The following is a 24,229-nucleotide window of genomic DNA, read 5'->3' on the forward strand; positions in this document are numbered from 1 at the left end:
TCTGCACTTGGGAAGAAACCGCCTCAATTTGGCAGTTTCAGGTCCTCTATATCTGGTTTCTCACCCTTTTAGGTGGGCAAGCGAAGTAGGAGGCCCAGGTTTGTATCAGCGCCCCAAAGGTCATAAGGAGGACAAGGCCCTCGGGGGAATTTGAGAGCTGATGGGGCTGTACCTCAACAGGTGGCAGGCCCACGGTTTTCCGCCGCCGGCTCCCGGCTACCATCTCCTCCTCCTTTTCTTCCTGCTCATCGCGGGACTGGAGCTGGGCCGCCGAGGGGATGGCAGAAGTGCTTGCTAGGCTAGGGCGGTTCCTTTTGCGGACCGACACCCGCCGGCGGATGCGGGAACAACCTTCCTCCATGACTGGGTCCGAAAACGCTGCCCCGACTTTGTCCACAGTGACTCAGCCGCCAACCTCGAAAGGAGGGCTGAGCGGATGTGGATACAGGGAGAAAGTGCTGGCGTCTCCATCCACCTTTCGTAAAGACCTCAAACTTATTCCCAGGGCTCTCGGACCGGAACCTGGAAGATAAACTAGGCGTCCGCCCTCTCGGTCCAATCACAAATGTCACTTGATTCTGGCGCGGTGAGGGCGGGATTCAAAACCTGCTGCGCAGGCGCACTAAGAAACCCCCTTTCGCGTTTTTTTCCGCGTTCGCCTACGGAACCTTAGAATGAAGTCCTCGAGTCCACAGGGAAGATTACCGGAAGGGACCTATTTGGAAGACTTGGAAAAAGGAAAGGAAAAGGAATAACGAGGAACCATGGCAGCTGTGATTGCTTCTTGCGGTACTTTAGGGAAGAAGTTGACACTTTGGATAACGGCTACTGTCTGCCTCCCAAATCCCGGAACTCGCGCGGGTAAAGTCTCCATTGTAGCACCATAGCCATTGCTTTGGCCCTATTGGTCGGTGGACTCATCACTGTTAACAAAACGAAGCTGATTTCTAGGCGATAACGTTTTTCTAAAATAATGGGAATCAGTAATGTCCACGACTGCTGCTTTAGAACTGATGGGGCCGTGAGATGTTAAGTCAACTCCTTAAAAATGTTTGAACATAAAAGGAAAGTGATGGGTGGAATAATTCTGTAAAAAGGGCGCTGGCCCGGTGGTGCAGGCTTGTAATCATTTACTCAGGGAGCTAAGGCAGGAGGATCACAAATCTAAGTCCAGTCTCCTCAACTTAGCGAGACCTTGGCTTAAAAAAAAAAAAAAAGTGGGGATCTAGTCCAGTAGTAGAGAGCCCCAGGGTTCAATCCTCTGTACCGAGGGGAGGGCCCTGTCTAAGATTTTACGTATAAACTTGGGGAGAAAGGAACATTTCCACAGTCACCCAACAACGAACTTCAGAGGTCTAAGGTCCCAGATCAGAGCGGAATTGTGACATAGGTCCTCGAATCTATAATTTATGCAAGTTTATCTTCTCTATCAATAATTACTTTTTAATTTTTTTTATCTTTGCTATCAATAATTACTCTCTGGAAAGAATTCATTTTTCATTTTCCCTTTGGTATAACAGTGCCTTTCTTTTGTTTCTATACGTATTAGTGTTAAAATCTGTCTATAACTGTGGAATAAAAGAGTAAATGTCAGGAAGACAGCAGGTGAAAGGTTTTATGGAGGAAATATATGCCCTATCCTCAAAGCCCTGGGAATCACGTTTTATGTCTTATTCTGACCCAAATTTAAAGACTATAAAACCTTTATGTTTTGTCCCTTGATTAGTCTTACCTCCATACATTTTTTTTGGTGTGTGTGATACTGGAGGTCAACCCAGGACCTCCCTCAAGCTAGGCAAGCATCCTGTCACTGAAGTACTTGTCCAATCCTTTTGAAATTTTATTTTGCCACAAGGTCCAAGTTGCCCAGACTGGCCTTGAACTTTTGAGTCTCCTGCCTCAGGCTCTATAGTAACTGGGATTACAGACACTTACTGCACTGAGCTAAAACAAAAATCCTTATTAGCTACTCAGCTAACAAAAGGAACTGTTTATTACTGTTTCTGTTTAATTGCAGTGCTGTGGAGAAGAGGTTGTTCACAATATAAACAGGGAACCAGCAATGAGGACCTGGTAAGAATTTTTTTTCTTTATGTTAGTAAAGCACTTGCAAATATGACCAAATTTTTATAACTAATTGGAGTTCAGCTGTAGGGTAACATAATTATCATTACTCTGAGTTTGGAACTTATAACTCATTGATTATAGTTTCCTAGGTGAGTTTCGAAGTAAGAGAATTCCTAGACTCTTGTTAGAAGCATAGCTTCTTGCCATATTTTCTTCCTAGATATTAAACGTAAGATCATGTTATTTGGGAATTTCAAAAGGTGGTTTAGGTGAATAGAATAATTGTATATAATTGAACAAAGGGATTGTCCTACCTTTATTTCAATCGTCACTTTTGGTATTCTGCCTTAATAAATGTGGCATCAAAATTAAAGTTTTACACCAGGACATTTAATAGTTTCCTCTAACCTATATTTTTATGGGTTTGAAGTACTATCATGGACTTGGGCAGCATAGGTTTCCTTACTACATGCAAAGGTAATTTGTTTGACACTAATCATCCCATACAAAGCACTTAGCCAGTGTTGAGAAGGAATATAGTCTTTATATGTGAACTGAATATAAATCAGACTAAGAAAGTTTGAGAAATGGGGAAAAAAGAAAAGCACTTATCTATTCTGTCTGTGCATCTATCTTGGTCATTTAATCCACACACCATACTTTTAAGAGAATAAAGGAAGTTTACTCCCTTTTTAGGCCATATACCCCACTGAGACTAATGAAAGATATAGATGCTCTCTACAGAAAAAGGGACACGGTCATATTCATTTAAAATTTTGCATACAATTTCAGGGGATTGTAGACTCCAAAAACATTTCTAGATTAAGCACCTCCATACTGGAGACAAAACATTGTGACAGTAGGAGGAAGGCGTAACAGAAGCATCAGAGACAGTAGTGAAGACAGAGAAGTCAAAAAGGCTAACACTAACTTATAGAACAGTTTGGGGCTATAGATAAAGCATAATAAGGGGATGAATAAACTATTTAATGATTATATTAACATAGGAATAGCATGTCATCTATTCTGCTTTAAGTTTATCTTAAAGAAGTTTATTGAATTTAAATTAAAAATGTTTAAACATCTATAATTGGAAAAAAGCATTTGAACATAAAATCACTCTTTTTTACCAGACTTGCATTGTTTCTCCTATAAACTCTTTTCTAAAAAAAAGTTTATATTTTATTCCAGAATCTTCATGAGTTAATTCCTTCTTAAGCCAAATTGACACAAAATAAAGTGCTTGTGCAAAATATGTACACAGGAAGAAATGTACTGTGTGCCTTTGAATGGATTTACATTTAACTTTAATATATTTTTTCAAATCCAGGTCACATTATGTCATGAGATTTCTCTTTCTTTATCCTAGCCTGTTCCAATGGAAAATCCTTATAAGGAGTCTCTTAAGAAATGTATCTTGTGTGAGAAACGTGTAGATTATAAAAATGTACAGGTGAGATCTGGTTTTACTCTGATACTTAATTTTTAGATTTTTGCACTTTTGTTATTAATCAGTTTTATAGCAGGTTTTATGTAGAGGCAACTATTTTAGTAACTTCATAATTTCAAATCTGGTTATAATTATATTTGTAAGGTATCTTTATTCAACTTCAATTATTTACTATTATTTTAGCTCAGAATTTCTCTATTTTCTATGCTCCAAAGGTTTGGATAATATAGCTCTTCATAGCAGTGATTCTCATTTGGTAGGTGTAAATACTTTGGAAGAAAGTTCCTCTGGTGAAGCTGATCTTTGTACCTCACTATCCCTGTCACTGCTTCAAATGCTGTGTCTTGTTTACTCTCAGTAAATTAGAAGCGTCAAATTTAGGGGGAGTGAATGGTGCTGGAGTTAAGTGTACTGATGGTAATATAAATTGTAACCGTCTTTGAGGGAAAAAATTATTAGAATACAGTATAGGAGGAAGATTATACAAAGTGCTAAGAACAGTGTCTGGCACCTACAATGTGAACAGTATTTAAGTTAATAGAACATAAGTTGTAGAAAATGGCCCAATGTGTGTACCTCTTGAAGATCCCAGTTCAGTCTGATAATTTATCTTCATGAGTATGTAATAGCTTATAATGATAGATGAAATGTTTTGGTAACTTGTTATAAGCGCAGTATTTTAGAAGGATATCTGTGGTTTATCAATACCGCTTTAGCATTGGCTGAATATGCTAATTAATATGTTATTGCTATATAGACTTTTTGATATGCTGGATTAGGTGTTCTTTCAGTATTTAGAAAGATGACTTGTTAATATGATAGTATCTCAATTAAAATTTGTCTAAAACTTATTAGATCTTTATATTACTTGAAAATCATGTATATGGATTTTTTTTTTCTTGAAATTTACATTCAGGGTTGAATAACCAATGTATTAATATAAATTTTTTTCCATCCACATAAAACTCCAAACACAGCTTCTGTCCCAATTTATTTCTCCGTTTACTGGATGCATTTATGGAAGACATATAACAGGTATTTATTTTTTAATCATAACCATTTAAATAAGAATTATATCTATCTCTGTCACTTAAGAAAACTGGCAAATTTTCAGATCATGTTATAAATCACTATTAGACCAGATACTACATTGTTAGACCACACTGGATTTAGGTACTTAAGGGAAAACACTCTGTTGTCATCAGGGTTAACTATACACTGGCCACGTGAAAAACTTGGGCTTAAAAAAATTGTACCTTTTGTTGTGAATTATACTTCAGACATTCTAAACTAAAACTTGTTGATCGCAGACTGTCCATAGATAGACTAGATCCAATCTGCCTCTTGTTTTTGTAGTTTTATTTACATAGTGCCACATGGTTGCTTTGTAGTTACAACAGCAGAGTAGAGTAATTGTGAATGGAGACTGTAGCCCCAAAGGCCAAAATATTAATATTCTGGTCCTTTACAGAAAAAAAAAGAAAATCTGACCTTTGACTTAAAAGTTGTTATAGTTTGACTACTGGCATTTTTATGAATAAAACAGCACTTTTAAAATTTTTATAGGTCTTTGTGGGAAGAAACAGAAAGAAATTACGAAAGCTATTAAGAGAGCTCAAATAATGGGTAAGTGTGCCTTGAACAACTGAATTAGTAAAAAGTTTGCTCATTATTTTTTGTGAAGAACTTTAATATCTCTTTACAGGGTTTATGCCAGTTACATACAAGGATCCTGCATATCTCAAAGACCCTAAAGTTTGTAACATCAAATATCGGGAATAAATGATATAACGTTATTAACAATAAACTTATTTTATAATAAATTGACCTCTACTGACTCAAACTAACCTTTTCAAAGAAAAGTGTTTCAAGAGATCAGGAGTGAAGCATCTCCTTTATATGACTATTCACAGAATAGGTTGCTTACTTAAAACTCATTAAATGGTACGTACCTTGAATAAAAGTGGTCCTGTCTGATTGTCACTTATATCCCAGTAGTTCATTCATAAAGTAATGAACCACTAATAGGAATAGGAAATATGGGAGAGATGGCTTGTGTTGGAATACTACTTTGGGTCAGATTCTGTGTTACAGATGGGATGACTTTAGGGAAATGGGTGCAGCAAAGTGTAGTTCTTATGTAATGTTTGGATCCCATGAAGTTATAAATGCTTGAAATCATTTTCTAATTATCAAATATAAGTGTGCCTGGTTAGGAGGGCGGCTCTTCTCTTTGCAGAGATGTACACTGGGCTGTCTCAGAAAGACAAAACATTTATTCCTAGATGAATCTATCCTTAAACTGATAGTATTCTTTACATATAGGGATGACAAATGCATAAATCTACTGCCAATCATCTTCTCTTACTCCAGTGTTGCAAATAAGGTTCAGACTGATTCTTGTCTTCCTGCTGCGTACAGTACCAGTTATTTAAGTTAAAACAACACTAGAAATCTACACAAGTCATCCTGATTTATGATGTGGATTCATAAACATCCCATAATAATTAATGCATGTTAACACAGAAGATTCAAGTTTCTGTTACTAGATTATATATTTTTTTCTATTTAGTAATGTCTCTAGAAAGCAATAGGAGTACAAAGTTCAAAGTGTATATTCAGTATGATGTCCAGTGGTAAAGCCTTCATGTGATGGAAGACATATAAATACAACTGCACATAAACACTTTTTTTTTTTTTGTCCCAGAGATTGAACCCAGGAGTGCTTAACCAGTGAGCCATACCCCCAGCCCTTTTATTATATTTTATTTACAGATAGGGTCTCACTAAGTTTCTTAGGGCCTAAATTGCTCAGGCTAGCTTTGAACTTGCCATTTTCCTGCCTCAGACTCCCAAGCTACTGGGATTATAGGTGTGCACCACTGCCACCGTACCTGTCACGACACTTTTGAGTGCTATGTTGCCCTGGATGGCCTCTAACTTCTGTGCACAAGTGACCTTTCTACCCCAGCTTTTAGAGTAGCAAGTACCTAAGATTACGCATGTGTACCATCATGTCCAGTTTAATAATATACTTTGTATCACTGCATAAGGACTAAAATCTTAATGACTTACATAAGGTTAATGACATAAACATTATATAAATTTTCATATAAACTTTATGCTTCTTCCTATGTTGTGAAAAATAGTCTCTTTCCCATTTCTAAGAGCCATACTAGTTTAAAAGAATGTGCCTTTTTAAGGCCTTTCCCTCAACAGTTGTGAAAGCAAGATGAAAAGTTTTGATTTTACAATAAAGACATCTTGGGCTATGGGTGTAGCTCAGTGGTACAGCACTTGCCTAGTATGTGCAAAGCCCTGGGTTCAATCTGCAGCACCACAAAAATATAAATAAATAAAAGCATCTGATATTTTTGGAAGTACTTTATAAAATAAATGCAGTAGAACTTATCTATGTAGTACTGTAAAAAGGTGAACATAGTAAAAACAAAATACATTATCCATGTATTACTATGAACAGCTGAATATAATAAAAATAATAAACATTTGTCTTTACCCTTCGACCAAATCAAAAGTCTTATTTTGGGTTAAAAGGATCAAAATGTGGGAGACAGTGGATATTCACCAGAACCCTTCATTTTCTCAATCTCTTCATCTGTTTCTGTGCCACTGGTTGTGGATGCTTTTTCTTGGTTACTACTATCAGTACCTGTCTTAGATAGTTTGTGTTCTCTCTTTAACAATCGTGATTTCTTCATTTTCCATCTGTCCTCTATGTCTATAGCTTTTCGCTTAGTTGTTGGTGGTGTACTAGCTGGGCTAGCTTCAGGAGTATGGGTATACTCTACCATTAAGGTCAGGTTGTCTACCATATCCAGATGGTGGTTGGTGTTACACCTACTTTTAGAAATATGCCTATTGGTCAAAGAGATAACACAAGAATGAAGAAATTCACTGCCTGGAAAAAAGGTCTGTAAAGCTTGACAAAGCAAAATGTTCTCCTGAGGGTCTTCTTGGACATTCTTCTCTCCTAAACAAAAGAAAACAACAGGATCAACATTTTTTATTCCATAAAAATTCCATGTTCTTTTATAATTAGCTATTTGTCAAAAGAGTCAAAAAGACTTCAACAATTCTATCAAATTATTCAAAGTGAGAATAATGACATGTATAATCCCAAATTCCTATTTTTATGCCATAATATTCTAGGAGAAAATTAAATTTTAAGTTATATGCTTTAATATCAACAAATACAGCATACCTACTATAGTACTAGTTCCTTTTTTTGGGTAAGATTTAAGAGTATTAGTAAAATGACTGCTTTTAATCCCAAAGTGGACATATTCTTCAGTGAGCACAGTTGGTCCATCCATAATTCCAATCAGTGAGAAATGCAAGGAAAGTAGTGATGTGTTAACATTTTACTTACGTGCTGCCTGAATCTGTGCTTGTTGCCTTTTTTTAATTTCTTGTTTTAATCTGTTTACATCCTTTATTAATTTCTCTACTTCTCGTTCACTTTGCTCCACTTTTTTGCATACAGTCTGCAAAATTAAATAATTTAATAGCATAGGTAAAACACCAAATCATGAAATAACAGTCTAGATTCACAAGTAATATAAAACCCTCAATGGTATACTTCCTATAAATTTTATTTTAGTTTGCTATTTTCTAGAGGACTTTAATAATAACTCTGTATGGTACTTCATAGGTTGTAAAATGCTTTTCGGATATATTAACTTCTCATTAAGAGATGGATTTATCATACCAAATATTTCCTTGATAATAGAAATAAACTGGAATATTTAATTCACTGATGTAATTTTGAAATGCAAAGTTCCTGCACACATTTAACATTAAGAAACTGACACTTGAAAAAAAGACAAATGACTATTTCCATGTTGTGAAAGGAAACAAAGTTTTTAATTCTTATTAGACAATACTTTTGAAAAGCAAGTGGCTGTGTATCATCAATTTTAAAAGTATGAATAATTCCACTTCCTGAGTATATCTCAATATACAACAAAACTTTATAAAGATCATGTTCATATTATATCAAACTTAATATAACTTCTAATTATAGGCTAAAAGTTAAGCCAGTTTCAGTGGATACTTTTAGGATATCTACCCAGCATGATTCAAATAGTCAAGACATGGAATCAATGTAAATGTCCACTGACTGATGAATGGATAAAAAAAAAATATGGTAATATATACACAATGGAACACTATTCACCCTTAAAAAAAGAATGAGTGGTACACACCTGTATTCTCATCAACCCAGGAGGCTGAGGCAGGAGGACTGCAAGTTCAAAGCAAGCCCGGTCAACTTGGCAAGATCAATAGCAACTCAGTGAGACCCCATCTCAAAATAAACAAATTTGAAAAGACTGGAGATATAGCTCAGTGGTAGAGCACCCCGGGCCCAATCCTCAGTACCACCAGAAAAACAAAAAGAAGTCAGCCTGATTATGTTGTCACCAATGACAAGATTCTTCCTCTTTATTTTTTTCATCCCTAGAACATTTTGAGATAGAGTCTTGCTAAGTTGCTCTGGCTGGTCTAAACTTGTGATTCTTGCCTCAGCCTCCTGAGTTGCTGGAATTATTAGGAATGTATTACCATGCCCAGTTAGCAAGTTGATTTCATAGAAAAGTGATTACCAAGGGCTGCAGTGGTTGTAGGGAAATGGGGACACAGACATATTGCAAAAAATTATCACAGGCAGGTAGGATGAATAAGATCAAGAAATCTATTGTACAAGACTGGGGATGTGGCTTTGTGGTAAAGTGCTTGCTTAGCATGCATGAGGCTCTGGATTCAATCCTCAGCACTGCTAAAATGGAAAGAAAGAAAAAGAAATCCATTGTACAACTTTGAGACTATAGTAAACGATAATACATTGTGTTCTTAAAAAATGTGGAGTGAATACTAAGTGTTCTCACCATGAAAATAATAATTATGTGAGGCAATACATTTGTTATTTAGATCAATTTCTCTATTCCACAATGTGTATAAAAACATGTTTTACATGATAAATCTGACAATTTAAAAATTTAAAAAGTACATATACTGTATTAAAAATAAAGAATATGTAGCAATATGAAAAATGTTTAATGATATAGGAATTTTTTTTTTTTAAACTTACGGAACACATTTTTGTTGCCATGATTGTCAACTACAAAGTGTGTATACATTAGGGGAAAAACTGGAGACTATAGCAAAGTGAAAACAGTTATGTTAAATGATGAGATCTGGGTGTTCCTACTTTCTAAAATTCCTGCTCCCCCCCCCATATTAAAAACAGTATGTAATATTAATGGTATGTAAAGTATACTAACCCTTTTTCTCTTAAATGTGCTCTATTGACAAGTAGGGTATCCATGGCCATATATTACTTAGATATCCAATTGGGGGAAGCATAGTTAAGGACATCACCAGCTTTGGATTAGGCTTAAGCCACAGCTGTTTCCAGCCAGTTACTGAGCTAGGTGCTAGAACAGTGCAAATCCATACTTGTAGAACAACTTTGCTCATCAGCCTACCTGAACTTTCTTAGAATGGCACTGTAATCTGAGGTTCTACCTAACCAACTGTAGTCCTATCCCCTTCTTTCTCAGATTTTTGCAAAATTGCAGTCTGAAGGCTCTTCTTGATCCCTTTCCTTTATCTTTCACAGGCTCAATAAATTCTTGTACTTCCATTCCCATATTGATGCTACTTCTCAAAGTACATGATATAATAAGATAGACTGCAATGCTATGGTAGTTGCATTGTTACCAAATATTTGCTTCCCTGTTCATCCTGTAAAAGGATTATGTATCCTTGGCCATTGATATGTGATGGCATGGCAGTTTTGAGCTAAATTTTAAGGCTGTTGTGAATTTCCAATCTTCTGGCTTTTTTCTTTTTGACACAAGAACATGTCCCAAATAAGGGCTGCTTCTTCAGCATAGAATCTGGAATGAAGGTGACATCTCCAAAATGAATGGCTATAGCCATGATATAATGTGGATAAGATTAAACTGTTATTCACTACTAAGATCACAGTCTTTATGACTAGAGTAAAGGAATATAATATAAATCTGAAGTCAGATTATCCATAAAAAATTTCAGTGATCATTTGATATGAACTCTGAAGTGGTCTTTAAGTGTTCGATGTTAGTTAACTTACCTTTAATTCTTCTTGTAGTGAAGCATACATTTCATTTATCTTATGTACCTCCTTTAAAGATCCATCTTCTTTAAAAAATTCAGAGCTGTGAAAAATTACAATTTCCTCTGGTAAATATACATAACTTGTGTAAATAGACAAGTAGTAGAATGAAACTTGGAGACTGTAAAACAGCCTAGTTTTCACCAGGCACGGTGGTACACGCCTGTAATACCAGTGGCTTGGGAGGCTGAGACAGGAGGATCGAGAGTTCAAAGCCAGTCTCAGCAATGGTGAAGCACTAAGCAACTCATTGAAACCCTGTTTCTAAATAAAATACAAAATAGGGCTGGGGTTGTAGCTCAGTGGCTGAGTGCCCTTGGTTTCAATTCCTGGTACCCCTTCTTCCCTGCCCAAACAGTCTAGTTTTCTTGAGTAATATATTCATTTTATCAGTTTTCCTTTCATTTTTATTCTTCTGTTTGTGTAATAAACCTAATTTCAAAAAATAAGTAAGAGTAGGTTTAGTGGAAAAACAGTTCAGGAATCTTACCTGTGTGTTTTTACTGCTCTTCTAAAACCAGTGGACATACAGGAACCTGATACAGTTTTATAACCCAGCTGTTCAGACATGCCCAGATTGGCAACCACTAAAGGAACCCTATAAAACAGTCTGATGAAATAAAATTTTATAAGTTTAATAGCATGTACACATCACAATAGACTACCTCCACAAGATTAAACAGCGCCCCCCCCATTCCTTACTGTTTACCAAGATAGAATTTACTTATTTGAGCAACACAAAGCAACCTGTTTTTAAAAGCTGTGAAATGAATATGGTATAAGAAAATTTTGTGAAAAAAATAGTATACGTCTTGGCCACTTAGCAATATCCTGTCTCAAAAAAAAAAAAAAAAAAAAAAAAATCAACAGGACCTGGGTGTGGTGGTGTACACCTATAATCCCAGCAGTTTGGAAGCTGAGGTAGGAGGATTTCAGGTTTGAAGCCAGCCTCAAAAACTTAGTTAGGGGTTGGGGATGTGGCTCAAGTGGTAGCGCGCTCGCCTGGCATGCGTGTGGCCCGGGTTCGATCCTCAGCACCACATACAAAGATGTTGTGTCCGCCAAAAACTAAAAAATAAATATTAAAAATTCTAAAAAACAAAAAATAAAAGAAACTTAGTGAGGTTCTAAACAACCTAGTGAGACCTTGCCTCAAAATAAAAAATAAAAAGGGCTTGGGAATGTGGCTCAGTTGGTTAAGTGCCCTTGGCTTTAGTCCCTGGTACCAAAAACAAACAAACAAAAATCAAAATGGTTAAGGATGTACATTAGTGATAGCACCCCTAGACTCAATCTCTTAATATCCTAGTACCACCACAAAAAGAAGAAAGAAAATTTGGCTGGGGATGTAGCCTGCTGTAGAGTGCTTGCTTAGCATGCATGAAGCCATGGGTTCAAACTCCAGCATTGCAATTTAAAAAAGTGTGGGGGGCGGGGGCAGTATGAGTTGAGCATCCCTTATCCAAAATATGAAATCCCTATATGAAACCTTCCACAAGGGAAATTCTATACTTCCCCCTCAGGTCCTACTCAAAACACAGGGGCAATAAAAATACTGTATAAAATCATCTTCAGACTATGTATAAGGTATAAATGAATTTTGTGTTTAGACTTCAGTCTCATTTCCTAGATATCTCCAAATATTTCAAAATCTGATACATGTTTAGTCCAATCTGGTCCCAAGCATTTCAGATAACCTTACAGTATTAAGTCTGAGATTCATCCTATCTTCCATGAACAATAAATTTTATCTTAATTGGTACTCTTTAACCTAATTCTTATGTTCAATGCAAATGTTTATAGAATGAAGGGGAGTTCCTGTTAGACTCGTTTTGGTAGACCATCAAAAACTACCTTGCTTCTTTGAAGAAGGTTACAAAAAAGCTGCACAAGTACCCAGGCTTAAGTTCTACATGATATCCTAATTAACCAATATCTATAACAATTATTTTTCTACCTCACACAGTAAATAACAGCAATTCATCATTCTGCAATTAGTTTCTGATTTCCTTATTTGACTTTCATTTTCTCATCTGTAATTAACAGATGGGTAAGATCACTTCAGAGAGTTGTTGTGACAATGTAATACAACACTGTATGAAAACTTTATAAATTGCCAAAAGTACTATAAAAATAGTAGGTTTTTTTCCTATTAGCTTAAAATAGCCAATGACCAACTAACATTTACCCTTTTTGAGGTTTATATAAAGCATGTTCCAGCCGATGAGTAGAACAGCTTTCCGTTATTATACTTGGTGTTAACAGCAGAAAAACAAGTTCTTGGCTTGAAAGATGCGTCTGTAAGTTTTTGTGAAGCAGTCTCTCTCTAAATGTCATGATCTGATCTGAATGTCGACGGAATTTGTACCAACCTACCACAGTCTGAAAAAAAATAACAGAAAAAAATTAAATACATATCTTAATGATTATAATTATTATTGCATGTCTTAATATAATTTAGCAATAAAACTGAGTCTTATAATGGACTGTGTTTTTTCGATACTAGTGTTTTAACCCAGGGCTTCATACATGCTAGGCAAGTGTTCTACCACTGAGCTACATGTCCCAAGTCCTTTTAGTTCTAAGACATGGTCTTGCTAAATTGCCCAAAATTGGCCTCACTTGTGATCTTCCCACCTCAGTCTCCCTAGTAGCTGGAATTATAGGCATGCATCACCTTGCCAGGCTTTTAAAATGACTTTCTTAATAGTAAGATTTGAGTCACAGATAAACAAAGAATTCACTTGGTTATATGATTTACCTTTGCAAAGTATGCAAACTGTCTTATAGTTTATTTTCTATTCAGTTAAAAGGCCACAATTTTGATCAATGTAGATTAAAGGGAGAAAATAATTCTTCACTTACTCTAGTCTATTTAGGGCATGTGCTATATTGCAATCTATTTTTTTTTTTAATTTTTTTTAGTTGCCAATGGATCTTTATTTTAAAATAATTTATTTATATGTGGTGCTGAGGATGGAACCCAGGGTCTCACACATGCCAGGCAAGTGCTTTACCACTGAGCCACAACCCCAGGCCTGTGCAATCTTAATCTTTAGTAAATACACATGAAAAATATTAATGCCATTGTTTCACTTAATGGATAGTCACTCCCCTCAAAACAGTTAGTTATCTGTATTGAATATTTAGTTTATTAAATAAGCTTAGTTGATTCCTTAGTTTCTACCTGAAATTTAAATGGGAATGATTATCACATAGCCCCAAAAGTTAAATTCAAGATGACTGAGTTGAGTTTTATAAATGTAACATGCTAAACAAATGTGTTGTTAGTATCACTGTCATTTTTTAATCAGAAAAATAATTGATTTACTGAAAACTTAGTAATCGGAACAAAGAGAAAAATAATCACCATGATTCATAGAAATCTGTGACAGTTTCAACAACTAAATTTGACATTTGTACTTTTAAACTGAAATTAAAATTGCTTCTGTTTTTTTAAACCTAAAACATTTTTGCAGGGACATTTTTTTAAATACTCAAATGTAACTGTGAAAAAAGCCCAAGCATTTTCAACTAAGGATGCTTTTTGAATGATACTTCTGTTTTTCTTCTCCAGTCAAAGATACAAACTTTAAGGGGGAAAATTATTAACTTGAGAAAATTTTGCATTGGGGAAAAATAATCCATTTTGACTGTCTAACAACTTTTAACTGAACCTGAAGCACGATGTGGAGAATTCAAATTAAGTGCTCTATAGGAAGTTGTCCCTGTGGTATAAAAATAGTTAACTGCAAAGCTAGGTGTACTGGCAAGTGCCTGAAGTCACAGCTACTTGGGAGGCTGAGTTTGGAGGATCACTTGAGCCCAGGGATTTGAGACCAACCCGGGAAACATAGCAAGACCCTGTACCCTGTATTACAAAAAAAAAAAAAGGAACCACAGCTAAATAAGATAACAGAAATGGATTAAGTCCTAGAATAAATCATACTGGGATAGGGAAATATAGAAGATAAGAAATCAGTATTAAGTATTAATTAGAGTAGTCAAGGGAAGGATGGGAACAAGATAAATACTTTTAACTATTAGTTTTGTATTCAAAGCAACTTCTCTGAATTTTTGGGAAGAGCAAGCCTTTTCTTATCTGCTTTACTGAATACTGTGAAGAAAAATATTGCTTAAAATTTGTGTCAAATACTGTTTTCAAGAGCTGAAAATAATGTATATAATACCAAAAATAAAAGGTAAACCATGAATACCTTTTTGACACTTGAAAATATTTTCTTCAGTGCATGCTCATTTACTTCACCTGAAGAATTATAAAAGCTGTAAAAGTCACAAAGACATTTCAAATAAGGTAGAAGTTGGATACTTTTATTAACTTTTTAAATTTTAGTTACTCTTAACTCAAACTACCCAACCAAAATCAATACCTACTTGGCTGTGAGATGGAAGTCCTAAAGTAAATAGTAGAGAAAATTCACAAATTAACAGACTTAAAATGATAGAAACATGAGGTCCATAAGCAGTGAAAAGAAAAGGAGTGGAGAAACTTCAAGAGATAAGTTTGCACATCATATATTTTATTAACCTAAAACGAAACAAACTATCCATTAAATTTAGGTATTAGACAGTTCATATAGCCAGTTCACAATTAATTTGGTTTTACTTATTAATTTTTTTTTACAGTTATTGATATGTATGAAAGAATGCATACTGAGTATTGAAGCACATTAACAAAAGAACAATTTACTGCTGATTTCAATTATTGTTTTAGGACATGGTTGGGTTTTTGGGAGAGGTGGGGGAAAGGAATAGATTTTGGTTAAGGTCAGTGGTCTTTATTATGTAATTGGAATGTCCAAGATGAAGGAAGAATCAGAAGATAATCCTAAATTTAGGATTCTAAAACATTTGCTTCTGACTTTCTTTCCCTTCCTATGAGATCGCAAATTATTGCCTTCCTTTTAGCATTGAGATCAACAATATTTTCTATGATGATAAAATGTTATACAAAATCCTATATAAATAACATTAATTACAACAGGCTTTTATTGGGCACTTCCAAAGCATACACTGAAAATGTTCAGTTACAGAAAGCTGAAAAAAATGTAACTTAATAGGCAATATGTTTTTAAAAGAATTGAAAATTTTCCCATTAAAAACATTTTAAGTCAGGCACGGTGGTGCATGCCTGTAATCCCAGTGGCTTGGGAGGCTGAGGCAGAAGGATCATGAGTTCAATGCCAGCCTCAGCAAAAGTGAGGCACTAAGCAACTCAGTTGAGACCCTGTCTCTAAATAAAATACAAAATAGGGTTCGAGATGTGGCTTAATGGTTGAATGCCCCTGAATTCAGTTCCTAGTACCAAAAAACAAACAAACAAAAAAACTATTTTAATAATCCAGATAGTGTGGCACATGCCTGTAATCCCAGCAATACAGGAAGCTGAAGCAGGAGGCTCACAAGTTCAAGGCCAGCCTGACATCTTAGGGAGACTTGGTCTCAAGAAATAAAAAGGGCTGGGGATGTAGCTCAGTGGTAGAGCACTTGTCTAGCATGCACAAACCCTGGGTTTCATCCCCAGCACTGAAAAAAAAAAAAAAAAAAAAAAAAAGAAGAAGAAGAAATAACCCTGTTTCTTTTAGTTTTTACTCTACAATTAATTAGTTCTTTGGCCTTCATTAAACCATGAACTTTTTATGCCTCTTTGTTTTTAAATGAAAATGACATGTATAAAATCTTTTGAGGAACAAGTATTTCAAATGGCTCTCCTATGCACCCATCCCTTAATTTTGTTAGCTGCAAAAAGGTTCAGGCATTACTGGATTAGATGGTTTCTTCAGCTCAGTTGGTCTGATGATAATAGAGCTGCCAAATGAAACTGAATTACTTTTTTACTCTCTCTCTTTACTGGTCCATTGGGTTCCTTAAAGAAGTCCTTTCTCATTTAATCAACAGATATTCTGAATGTCAATTGTACATTAAAGCACTTCATAAGGTAATTTTTTTCTGGTATATCAGTTTTTTTTTTTTTTTTCCTGTGGTGCTGGGGATTGAACCCAGGGCATTGTGCATGTGAGGCAAGCATTCTACCAACTGAGCTATATCCCTATCTCTGGTACGTCGGTTTTTAAGATCACACTTAGCCCCTTTTTCTGCCACACCCCTGGCATAGATCTTTCTTACTTTAGCCATGAACTCTACTGTAAATTTTACACATTCTTAAGAGATGTGTATGTAGACAGTGTGACTATACAATAATAATGCTTCTTCTCATGTAGTTTAAGTAAATCGTAAAGCTACTACATTAAAATTATGGTTACATGTGTTTTCTTTGTGAAAATTCATTTATTTTCTACTTTTCCGTGTGTATGTTATACCTCAATAAGTTTTTTTTTTTTAAATACAGTATATTAGAGCTAATGGTTCTATTATTATCTGTAGGACTAAAAGCACAAGCTTTCACCCTAAAAAAGCAACAGGAAACAGGTTAGATAAATAATATAACACTAAAAAATATCAATGAGGAAACAGTTGCTAAAATAAACTAGAATCAAAGGGTTAAAAAGAAAGTCTGCCATCAATTTACAAGAACATGCCAGTGAGTGAGCTTATAATATGCAATGAAGTTGCAAAAAGGTGACTGGTTGTGAGATGGAAAAGCAACTGTCAAGGTAAACTGGTATTTGCAAGAGGCAGCAGAGACCAGCTAAAGTCAGTAATATAATAGAGAAAGAACTATAAACAGGGTTGACAATGCACAAGTGAATTTTCAGGTATTAACACAACAGCAAAACCTTCATAGTATAATTGGTAACTAAAATACTACATTAGTTTTAAAACTTATTTCACTTGCAGAGAATTAACTTTCGCAATGTATGGTTTACTTGCTCTTACTAGTACTATTACTCACCTAAAAAGCCGGTAGCATGGAATATATTTCTGAATGTCTAGGGGGAAAAAGGGATGAATAAATGGGTTGTATAATGAGGGAAATCCAAATTACACTAATACTTGGACTGAAACTCAGCAAGATATGATACTCTTAGCACAATTATACCGCATTTTTGGTTATGATTAATTAAATAATCACTTCCAAGCATTTACTTCATGCCAGGAAGTACTTTAGTATTATCTCATTTAATCTTCACAAGTCAGATGCCATCATTCTTTCTCTTTAAAAAATGATGGAATAGGCTGAGCATGGTGGTGCACACCTGTATTCCCAGCAACTGTGGAGGCTGAGGTAAGAGGATTGCAAATTGACCAGCCTCAGCAACTTATTGACATATTGTCTCAAAATTAAAAAGGGGGGGTGGAACTGGGGAGGTATAGTGGTAAAACTAGGTATTACCACTCCTAGGTTCAATCCCCAGGACCAAAAAAAAAAAAAAAAAAAAAAAGAGAGATGAAGTGGTTCCCCAAGCCAGTGATAGAGCCAAAATTCAAACCTAGAGTTTCCCTGAGACCCATAATGCCATATTTCCTCAAATAATGATTTAATAAATACAGTACAAAATATAAGTTTAAAGTTGCAATATTTTCATTGTGTACTAAAAAGTTTATGCTCTAAATTTACCCAACTGATAGAAATATCTGTCAAATAGAAATATCTTGTTTTAAGTAGTTATTTCATAAAACTTTTGTCTGTGTTAGCTACAAACTAAAGAAAACAAAAACAGACCCTAATATCTTTTAAGAGGCAAATTTTATTCTGTCAATAGCAATGTTAAACTAAGAAAGAAAAGTGTAAAAATGATGAACATCTTATGACCAGTGTGAGGCAGTAATTTGTCTATCTTGGATTTTCATCTATTCTCCATCTGTGTTAAAGTAATCTTTTAAAATACTTTGACCAAATACCTTAAAGCTTAGCAAAGTACCTGTGTACACAGTGTAGTTGGTCAAGAAATGTTTGCTTAATTAAATTTTTCTAAATGTGTTAGATTCTTTGGGTGGCATGCTAATTCCAGTTAGGGGAAAAATGCTCTAAATCTTGCTTTTAAAGCTCCAAGTGTCTGACTAGCAAAAAGAAAAAAAATCAACAAAGTTAAATTACAGACTGCTTGGGCTGGTGGTGTAGCTCAGTGGGAAGTGTATACTTAGTATGCCTAAGGTTCAATCCCCAGCACCAAACAAAATAACAACCTGTATAAACATGTGTATAGCACATGACAAAAGGCCATTATTAAAATGTTGTACGAATCAATTAAAGTAACATAGCCAGTAGAAATAGAGTCAAAGAATAGAACAGGTCTGTGCTTTTCAAAGGCTAAAAAAAAAAAAGTAAAAACCAGGAATATTTAACTTCTTTTGTACTCAAGAAATACAAATTAACAGTAGCTCAGCGCTCTAGGGTTTGGGTTCTATGTCCAGCAACATCAAAAAAAAAAAAAAAAAAAAAAAAAAAAAGAAAGAAAGAAAGAAAAAAAGCATACTTTTTAAAAAATTTATCAGATTGGGGCTGGAGTTATGGCTCAGTAGTAGAGCGCTTGCCTAGAATGTGTAAGGCACTAGGTTTGATTCTCAGCATCATATATAAATAAGCAAAATAAAGTTCCATTGACAACTAAAAAATATTTCTAAAAAAAGTACCTTAACTTCTAAAAAAAAAAAAAAATTATCAAATTGGCAAAGATTAAAAGAACTTATAATATTTCATGTTGGCCTGAATATGGAGACACAGGCATTATTATAGACTGCAGAGGAGTCTAAAATGCAGTAAATTTTCCAAAGTACTATTAGCTAGTCTACCTATATGAATTTGGTTTTCAGAGAAACAAGGGCACAAAGATATATAAAATATTCACTGTAATATTGAAACTTATTCATAGTAGTTAAAAGTTATGCTGTATCCACACAATGGGACAGTTATAACCATTAGGAAGAATGAAAAGTTATAACAAGGCAAATTATATCAGCTTGCCAAGCAGTCCCAGTTGAAGTAGGAGGATGACTAGAGTCCAGTAATTTGAGGCCAGCCTAGGCACCAGAGCAAAATCCTCATGCCATTAAAAAAAAAAAAAAAAAAAAAGTTTTTTACGCTGTAGCAGCATAATAATATCTAGGAATTGATAATAAAGTCAAATGTTTATATACAAGAATATTCATTGTAGTGTAATCTATAATAAAAAATGGAAATAGCTGATTATAATTTATTTAAAGGTCTGCTTAAATCACAGAAAGGTCATAGTGGAATATATTGCAGTTATGAAAAATGATATTATAGAGATATCAGTCATGACAAAATATGTCATGATGTCAAACCTGTTATAAAGTACAATACTATTTTGTTTTAAAAAAGAAATATATATCCTACTAGGCACAGTGGCACATGCCTGTAATCCTAGCAGCTCAGGAGGCTGAAGCAAGATGATCACAAGTTCAAAGCCAGCCTTAGCAACTCATGGAGGCCCTAACTAAGTAACTTAGTAAAAGAAAAAAATGTATACACACACACACCCACACCCACATCTCCTTATTAAAAACTGTATATGTTAGGTAATCAGAAGACTTCCTATATATTTTAAAGCTCCCTTATCTTTTTTTTTTCCTTTAGGAAACAGCAGCTGTTTTCTCTTAGTTTCCCTGCAGCAATTTTATTTGCTTCCTATATTTCACATTGTTTCAGTCCATGGCCATAATTTTAATTGAAAATGAGTGCAATGTATTTTAAAAATTCTGCTTTTAAAAATCAGTGTTTTTAAAAACAATTTAAAAGTAATAACTTATGCTGATCCCTTTCATCATAAACTATCAAAAATAGAAGTATGTAACTCACCAATTGTATAAACAACTTCAACATCATCCATTTGGGAGTCAGTAATGCTATTCTTGGCTTCACCTTTCACTTCCCCAAGGAGAAAACCTTCCTATAAAATAAAAAGAAGCAGAATTTGGAATACATTGATAGAATTACTGTCCAGTCTCTTAAATAATTCATATTTCCCAGTATTTTACAGTGTATACATGTGTGTGCTACTAGGGGACACATAAAAACCTAAGGTGCTTCCAGTTTAATTGAAAAACATGACCAGTTAAATAAGAATTAGAAGAAAAAAATGAGAAGAGATTATAAATAGCACTGTGATTTTATAAAGGGGAAAGAGATTAACATAGACGGAAATAACTGGAGAAGGCCCTGTGGAAGAGGTGAGAATGAAGTTGATAATTTGTGTAGGCAGAGCTTAAAGCACTTAGCACACCTGAAAGCATAAAAGGCTTAAAGCCAAAAATAAGCACACACTAGTAGAAGAGTTTGCCTTGAAACAAAGGCAAACTTAAGTGGAGCCAATAATAAAACATCCCGTATGACTAGCCAGGGAGTCTGGATTTAACAAGTGCTTCTAGGAGTCAGTGGAGGTTTCTAAACTATGACACAATGAAAGTGTTTTCAGATTTAAAATTGTACAAAATGGGGAAGAATGTACAAAATATGAAAGATTAAAGATTTTGGAATTCAATTTGAGTCTGCTTTCTAAAAGGGGAAGCCCGATTCTTGTGAAACTACAGGTATATCCTCACAGCAGTGGTGAATTTGTCCTGGTTCAGAGTATTCAGATATTCCTTTAGGCGCATTTAAAGACCAAGTGTGGCCAGGCAGGGTGACCCAGCAGCTCTGGAGGGTAAGGTAGGAGAATCTCAGCAACTTAACTTGAGACACCCTCTCAAAAAATAAAAAGGGCTGGGGGATGTTGCACAGTGGTAAACCACCCCTCAGCTGAAACCCCAGTACCAAAAATAGACCTAGTATGCTTGGTAATGAAATTTTACCTTTTTAAAAACTGGTTAATAATACGTAATAATAATAATACCCCCCCCCATTTCATCACAGGATAAAAAGCGCTGAAGGAATGTTTCTACAATGTTTTCACTTGAATCAAGGTGAAAAAAACCCAGAACTGTACACTCCAGTGTTCTTGACTTTGGTACTTCGAAAACAAAAACTAAGAAACGTGCAGCAAGGATAACTTAAGTCTATCTTTAAAAAAACACCATTTAAAGAATTTAGTTAAAAGATCTGAGAAACCGCTGACAAGAAGGTACCGTAATTTACAAGAATTTTACTGTGACTTGTTCATTTAATAAATTTTTAGAAAATAGGCACTATATTTTTAAAAACTTCACTTTTTAATTTCATCCAGTGGTTTTGAAGCTAGGCAAAACGTTTAAATGTTTAATATTTGGGGGAAATTTGTGGTTAAGTTATAACCAAAAGTATCAGAAAAGTAAATAGAAGCCTTATAATTTTAAGAAACTTGATGGCACGTGCAAACAAATCAGGTATCTGATACATCAAATTAAGTTTTTTTTTCATTCACTAGGATTTGCCGAAAAACAGACACTGGATGCAACACCTATTTTTACACCTTCACCTTCCTACCATAGGAGCTGCCCGGCAAGTCCACGGTTGTCTTTGCAATCGATCACGGGTAGTCAGGCGAAACGGAAAGTTAACCTGCTGCCTCCCCAGCGGTAGCGGAGCACGAGATGAACTTTCTATCCGTTCGCGCCCAAGTTTGGCCAGGAAAAAGGGAGACTGATGAATGAGACTGAGGCGTGTGGGGCATTCGGGCCGGGGAAGGGGAGCAGGGGTTAGGCCTGGGAGGGCTACTCTTGGGAAAGGCTCGTCGGGCAGGAGGCACCTCCTGGACCGCGAGGGAAGAGGCGGCCCGGCGGCGTAGGGAGAGTCCCCGAGCGGGGATCGGCCGCGGCGCGGTGAGGGAGGGAGGCTGTGCGCCCGGCTCACCGTGTCCGAGTCGGTGTTGAGGTGCTGGAAGGAGAGCGCGCCGAGCACAAAGCCGGAGAGCACCGCCGACGTGCTCTCGCCCTCCATACCGCCGCCGCCGTCGCAGCGCTACCGAGACGACCCGCGCGGGGGGCGGGGCGCGGACCCGGACGCGGCTCGGCGGCGAGGGCGGGGCTGAAGTGGAGGCGGGGCCGGGAGCTCGGGCTAGGGCTTCCCTGCATTCTGCGGAGGGAGGCGCGCCCCCTGTTGGCGAGGCGGCTGTTGCGGGGTGCTTCCTTGGTTTATACTGTCAACCTCGCGCAGCTGTGGGCTCCGCAAGGATACCCCTGCAGAGAGTGGAAGCAGGTTTCAGGGGCCAGGTGCTGCAGAGCGACACGTGGAATATATGCAAAATCATGAAAATGAACAATGTCGACAGGGTCAAGAGAAATGATGGTTACAAGAATAAGAATTTCTTAGCAACATTATAATAGCACACCTTTGTAGTTTTCAAACTGCATTACACTGCCCTTCACCTATTGAAACTCCTAGAATACTAACAACCATTTCTGGGATTGTTGGTTCTAGAATGTTCCAATGATTTCATATGGAGTTGTCTGTATGTTTGGTGTGGTTCTTCGGTTTATTTGCTTGCTTGTTTGATAAGCATGATCATATTGTGCTGGATCATTTGATTAAATATTAAAGTGGGTGGGAAGACCCGGGCTTGAAAAATATATTTTACACACCCATGTTTATATATATAGATACGAAAATTATGTTTTTTTTTTTTTAATGACTGAAAGCTGGCAAAATATAGGACTACTGGGTTGAATTAGTATTGCACATTTCTGGGGTTTGTTGTGCTACAGCCATGTTTAGCTGAGTAACACTGAGTGGTTATATATTCCATAAAATTAAATTTTGTGCCTCTGTTTCAACAGAATCACAGTTGATAGAAAAAAAAATATTTTTCTACATTTGTGTTTCGTGGGCACTAATGTTATAAAGGATTAAAAAATAAAATAAAACCTATTACAAGGTATGGAATAAGTCCCCAAAAATATGGTCAAACGATGTTTTTGTTTTTTCAGTACTGGGGATTGAACTCAAGGCCTTGCACATACTAGGCAGCGCTCTACCATTGAGCTAGATCCCAGAGCCTTTTTAATTTTTTAAAATTTTGGGACAGGGTCTCACTAAATTGCCTAGGTGGCCTCAAAATTGTGATCCTCTTGCCCCAGCTTCCCTACTTGCTGGAATTGCCAGTGTACATAGTTAAAAGATCTTTGATAAGAGTACCAAGACCATTCAATGGGGGAAAGGATAGTCTTTTCAACAAATGTTAAAAACAAAAAGTTAGATCTTTACCTTACATTGTATACAGTTAGCTCAAAGTAGATCAAAGGTCTACATGCAAGAGCTAAAATTGCAAAGTTCTTAGAAGAAAATATAGAGAAAAAAATCTCTATGGGCTGGGGATGTGGCTCAAGCCTGGCATGCGTGCGGCCCGGGTTCGATCCTCAACACCACATACAAACAAAGATGTTGTATCCGCCAATAACTAAAAAATAAAATGTTAAAATTCTCTCTCTTAAAAAAAAAATCTCCATGACATTGGATTTGGCAATGACTTCTTGAATATGGTAGCAATGGCATAGATGATGAAAGAAGAAATGGACAAGGAGTTCATCAACAAAATGGAAATCTTTTGTATATCAAAGTATACTATGGAAGGAGTGAGACGTTACACATGCCTGTGGTCTTAGTGACTTGGGAGGCTAAGGCAGGGGGATTGCAAGTTTGAGGCCAGCCTAGGCAACTTAGAGAAACCCTGTATCAAAAT

The 24,229-nt window shown here is 36.0% G+C and overlaps 3 protein-coding genes across 11 annotated transcripts in view; 1 reads left to right on the forward strand and 2 right to left on the reverse strand.

Annotated features, from left to right (window-relative positions):
- Positions 1-599, reverse strand: part of HELQ (helicase, POLQ like) — a 47,499-nt gene extending 46,900 nt beyond the window's left edge. For 3 of the 6 annotated variants that reach the window (XR_014023165.1, XR_014023166.1, XM_081302971.1), the window contains exon 1: positions 173-596. Coding sequence is in view for 4 of the 6 variants with exons in the window: in XM_081302971.1 (XP_081159097.1) it covers positions 173-361 (189 nt within the window). In the remaining 2 variants the exon portion in view is untranslated. Of the gene's footprint in view, positions 1-172 lie in introns of all 6 variants that reach the window. The other 3 variants (XM_081302970.1, XM_081302969.1, XM_081302967.1) reach the window with 2 other exon arrangements.
- Positions 600-704: 105 nt separating this feature from the next.
- MRPS18C (mitochondrial ribosomal protein S18C) lies at positions 705-5,360 on the forward strand. The gene is made up of 6 exons (XM_081302979.1): positions 705-861; positions 2,018-2,073; positions 3,437-3,520; positions 4,495-4,552; positions 5,084-5,143; positions 5,223-5,360. The coding sequence occupies exons 1-6, from the start codon at positions 765-767 to the stop codon at positions 5,297-5,299; spliced, it is 432 nt and encodes a 143-aa protein (XP_081159105.1). The 5' UTR covers positions 705-764; the 3' UTR covers positions 5,300-5,360.
- ABRAXAS1 (abraxas 1, BRCA1 A complex subunit) lies at positions 5,354-22,567 on the reverse strand. 4 transcript variants are annotated; one of them, XM_081302975.1, is made up of 9 exons: positions 22,405-22,567; positions 20,437-20,527; positions 17,569-17,605; positions 14,912-14,978; positions 12,883-13,076; positions 11,185-11,304; positions 10,653-10,737; positions 7,908-8,022; positions 5,354-7,508 (listed from the first exon to the last, which is right to left on the reverse strand). In XM_081302975.1, the coding sequence occupies exons 1-9, from the start codon at positions 22,489-22,491 to the stop codon at positions 7,075-7,077; spliced, it is 1,230 nt and encodes a 409-aa protein (XP_081159101.1). In that variant the 5' UTR covers positions 22,492-22,567; the 3' UTR covers positions 5,354-7,074. The 4 variants fall into 4 exon arrangements, with proteins under 4 accessions (XP_081159101.1, XP_081159102.1, XP_081159103.1 ...); XM_081302976.1 differs by lacking the exons at positions 14,912-14,978; positions 17,569-17,605 and having other exon boundaries at positions 22,405-22,561; XM_081302977.1 differs by lacking the exons at positions 14,912-14,978; positions 22,405-22,567.
- Positions 22,568-24,229: the final 1,662 nt, after the last annotated feature.

Source organism: Spermophilus citellus (genome assembly GCF_964194105.1).
Source record: "Spermophilus citellus genome assembly, chromosome: 8".
NCBI lineage: Eukaryota > Metazoa > Chordata > Mammalia > Rodentia > Sciuridae > Spermophilus > Spermophilus citellus.

Excerpts from the sequence above, each read along its gene's own strand:
- MRPS18C (XM_081302979.1), top strand. The coding sequence starts at position 765 with ATGGCAGCTGTGATTGCTTCTTGCGGTACTTTAGGGAAGAAGTTGACA. Across the intron at positions 862-2,017 it reads AAATCCCGGAACTCGCGCGG|TGCTGTGGAGAAGAGGTTGT; the intron begins GTAAAGTCTCCA and ends GTTTAATTGCAG. Across the intron at positions 5,144-5,222 it reads TAAGAGAGCTCAAATAATGG|GGTTTATGCCAGTTACATAC; the intron begins GTAAGTGTGCCT and ends ATCTCTTTACAG.
- ABRAXAS1 (XM_081302975.1), bottom strand. The coding sequence starts at position 22,491 with ATGGAGGGCGAGAGCACGTCGGCGGTGCTCTCCGGCTTTGTGCTCGGC. Across the intron at positions 14,979-17,568 it reads CCATGCTACCGGCTTTTTAG|CTTTTATAATTCTTCAGGTG; the intron begins GTGAGTAATAGT and ends TGACTTTTACAG. Across the intron at positions 11,305-12,882 it reads TTATATAAACCTCAAAAAGG|ACTGTTTTATAGGGTTCCTT; the intron begins GTAAATGTTAGT and ends TTATTTCATCAG.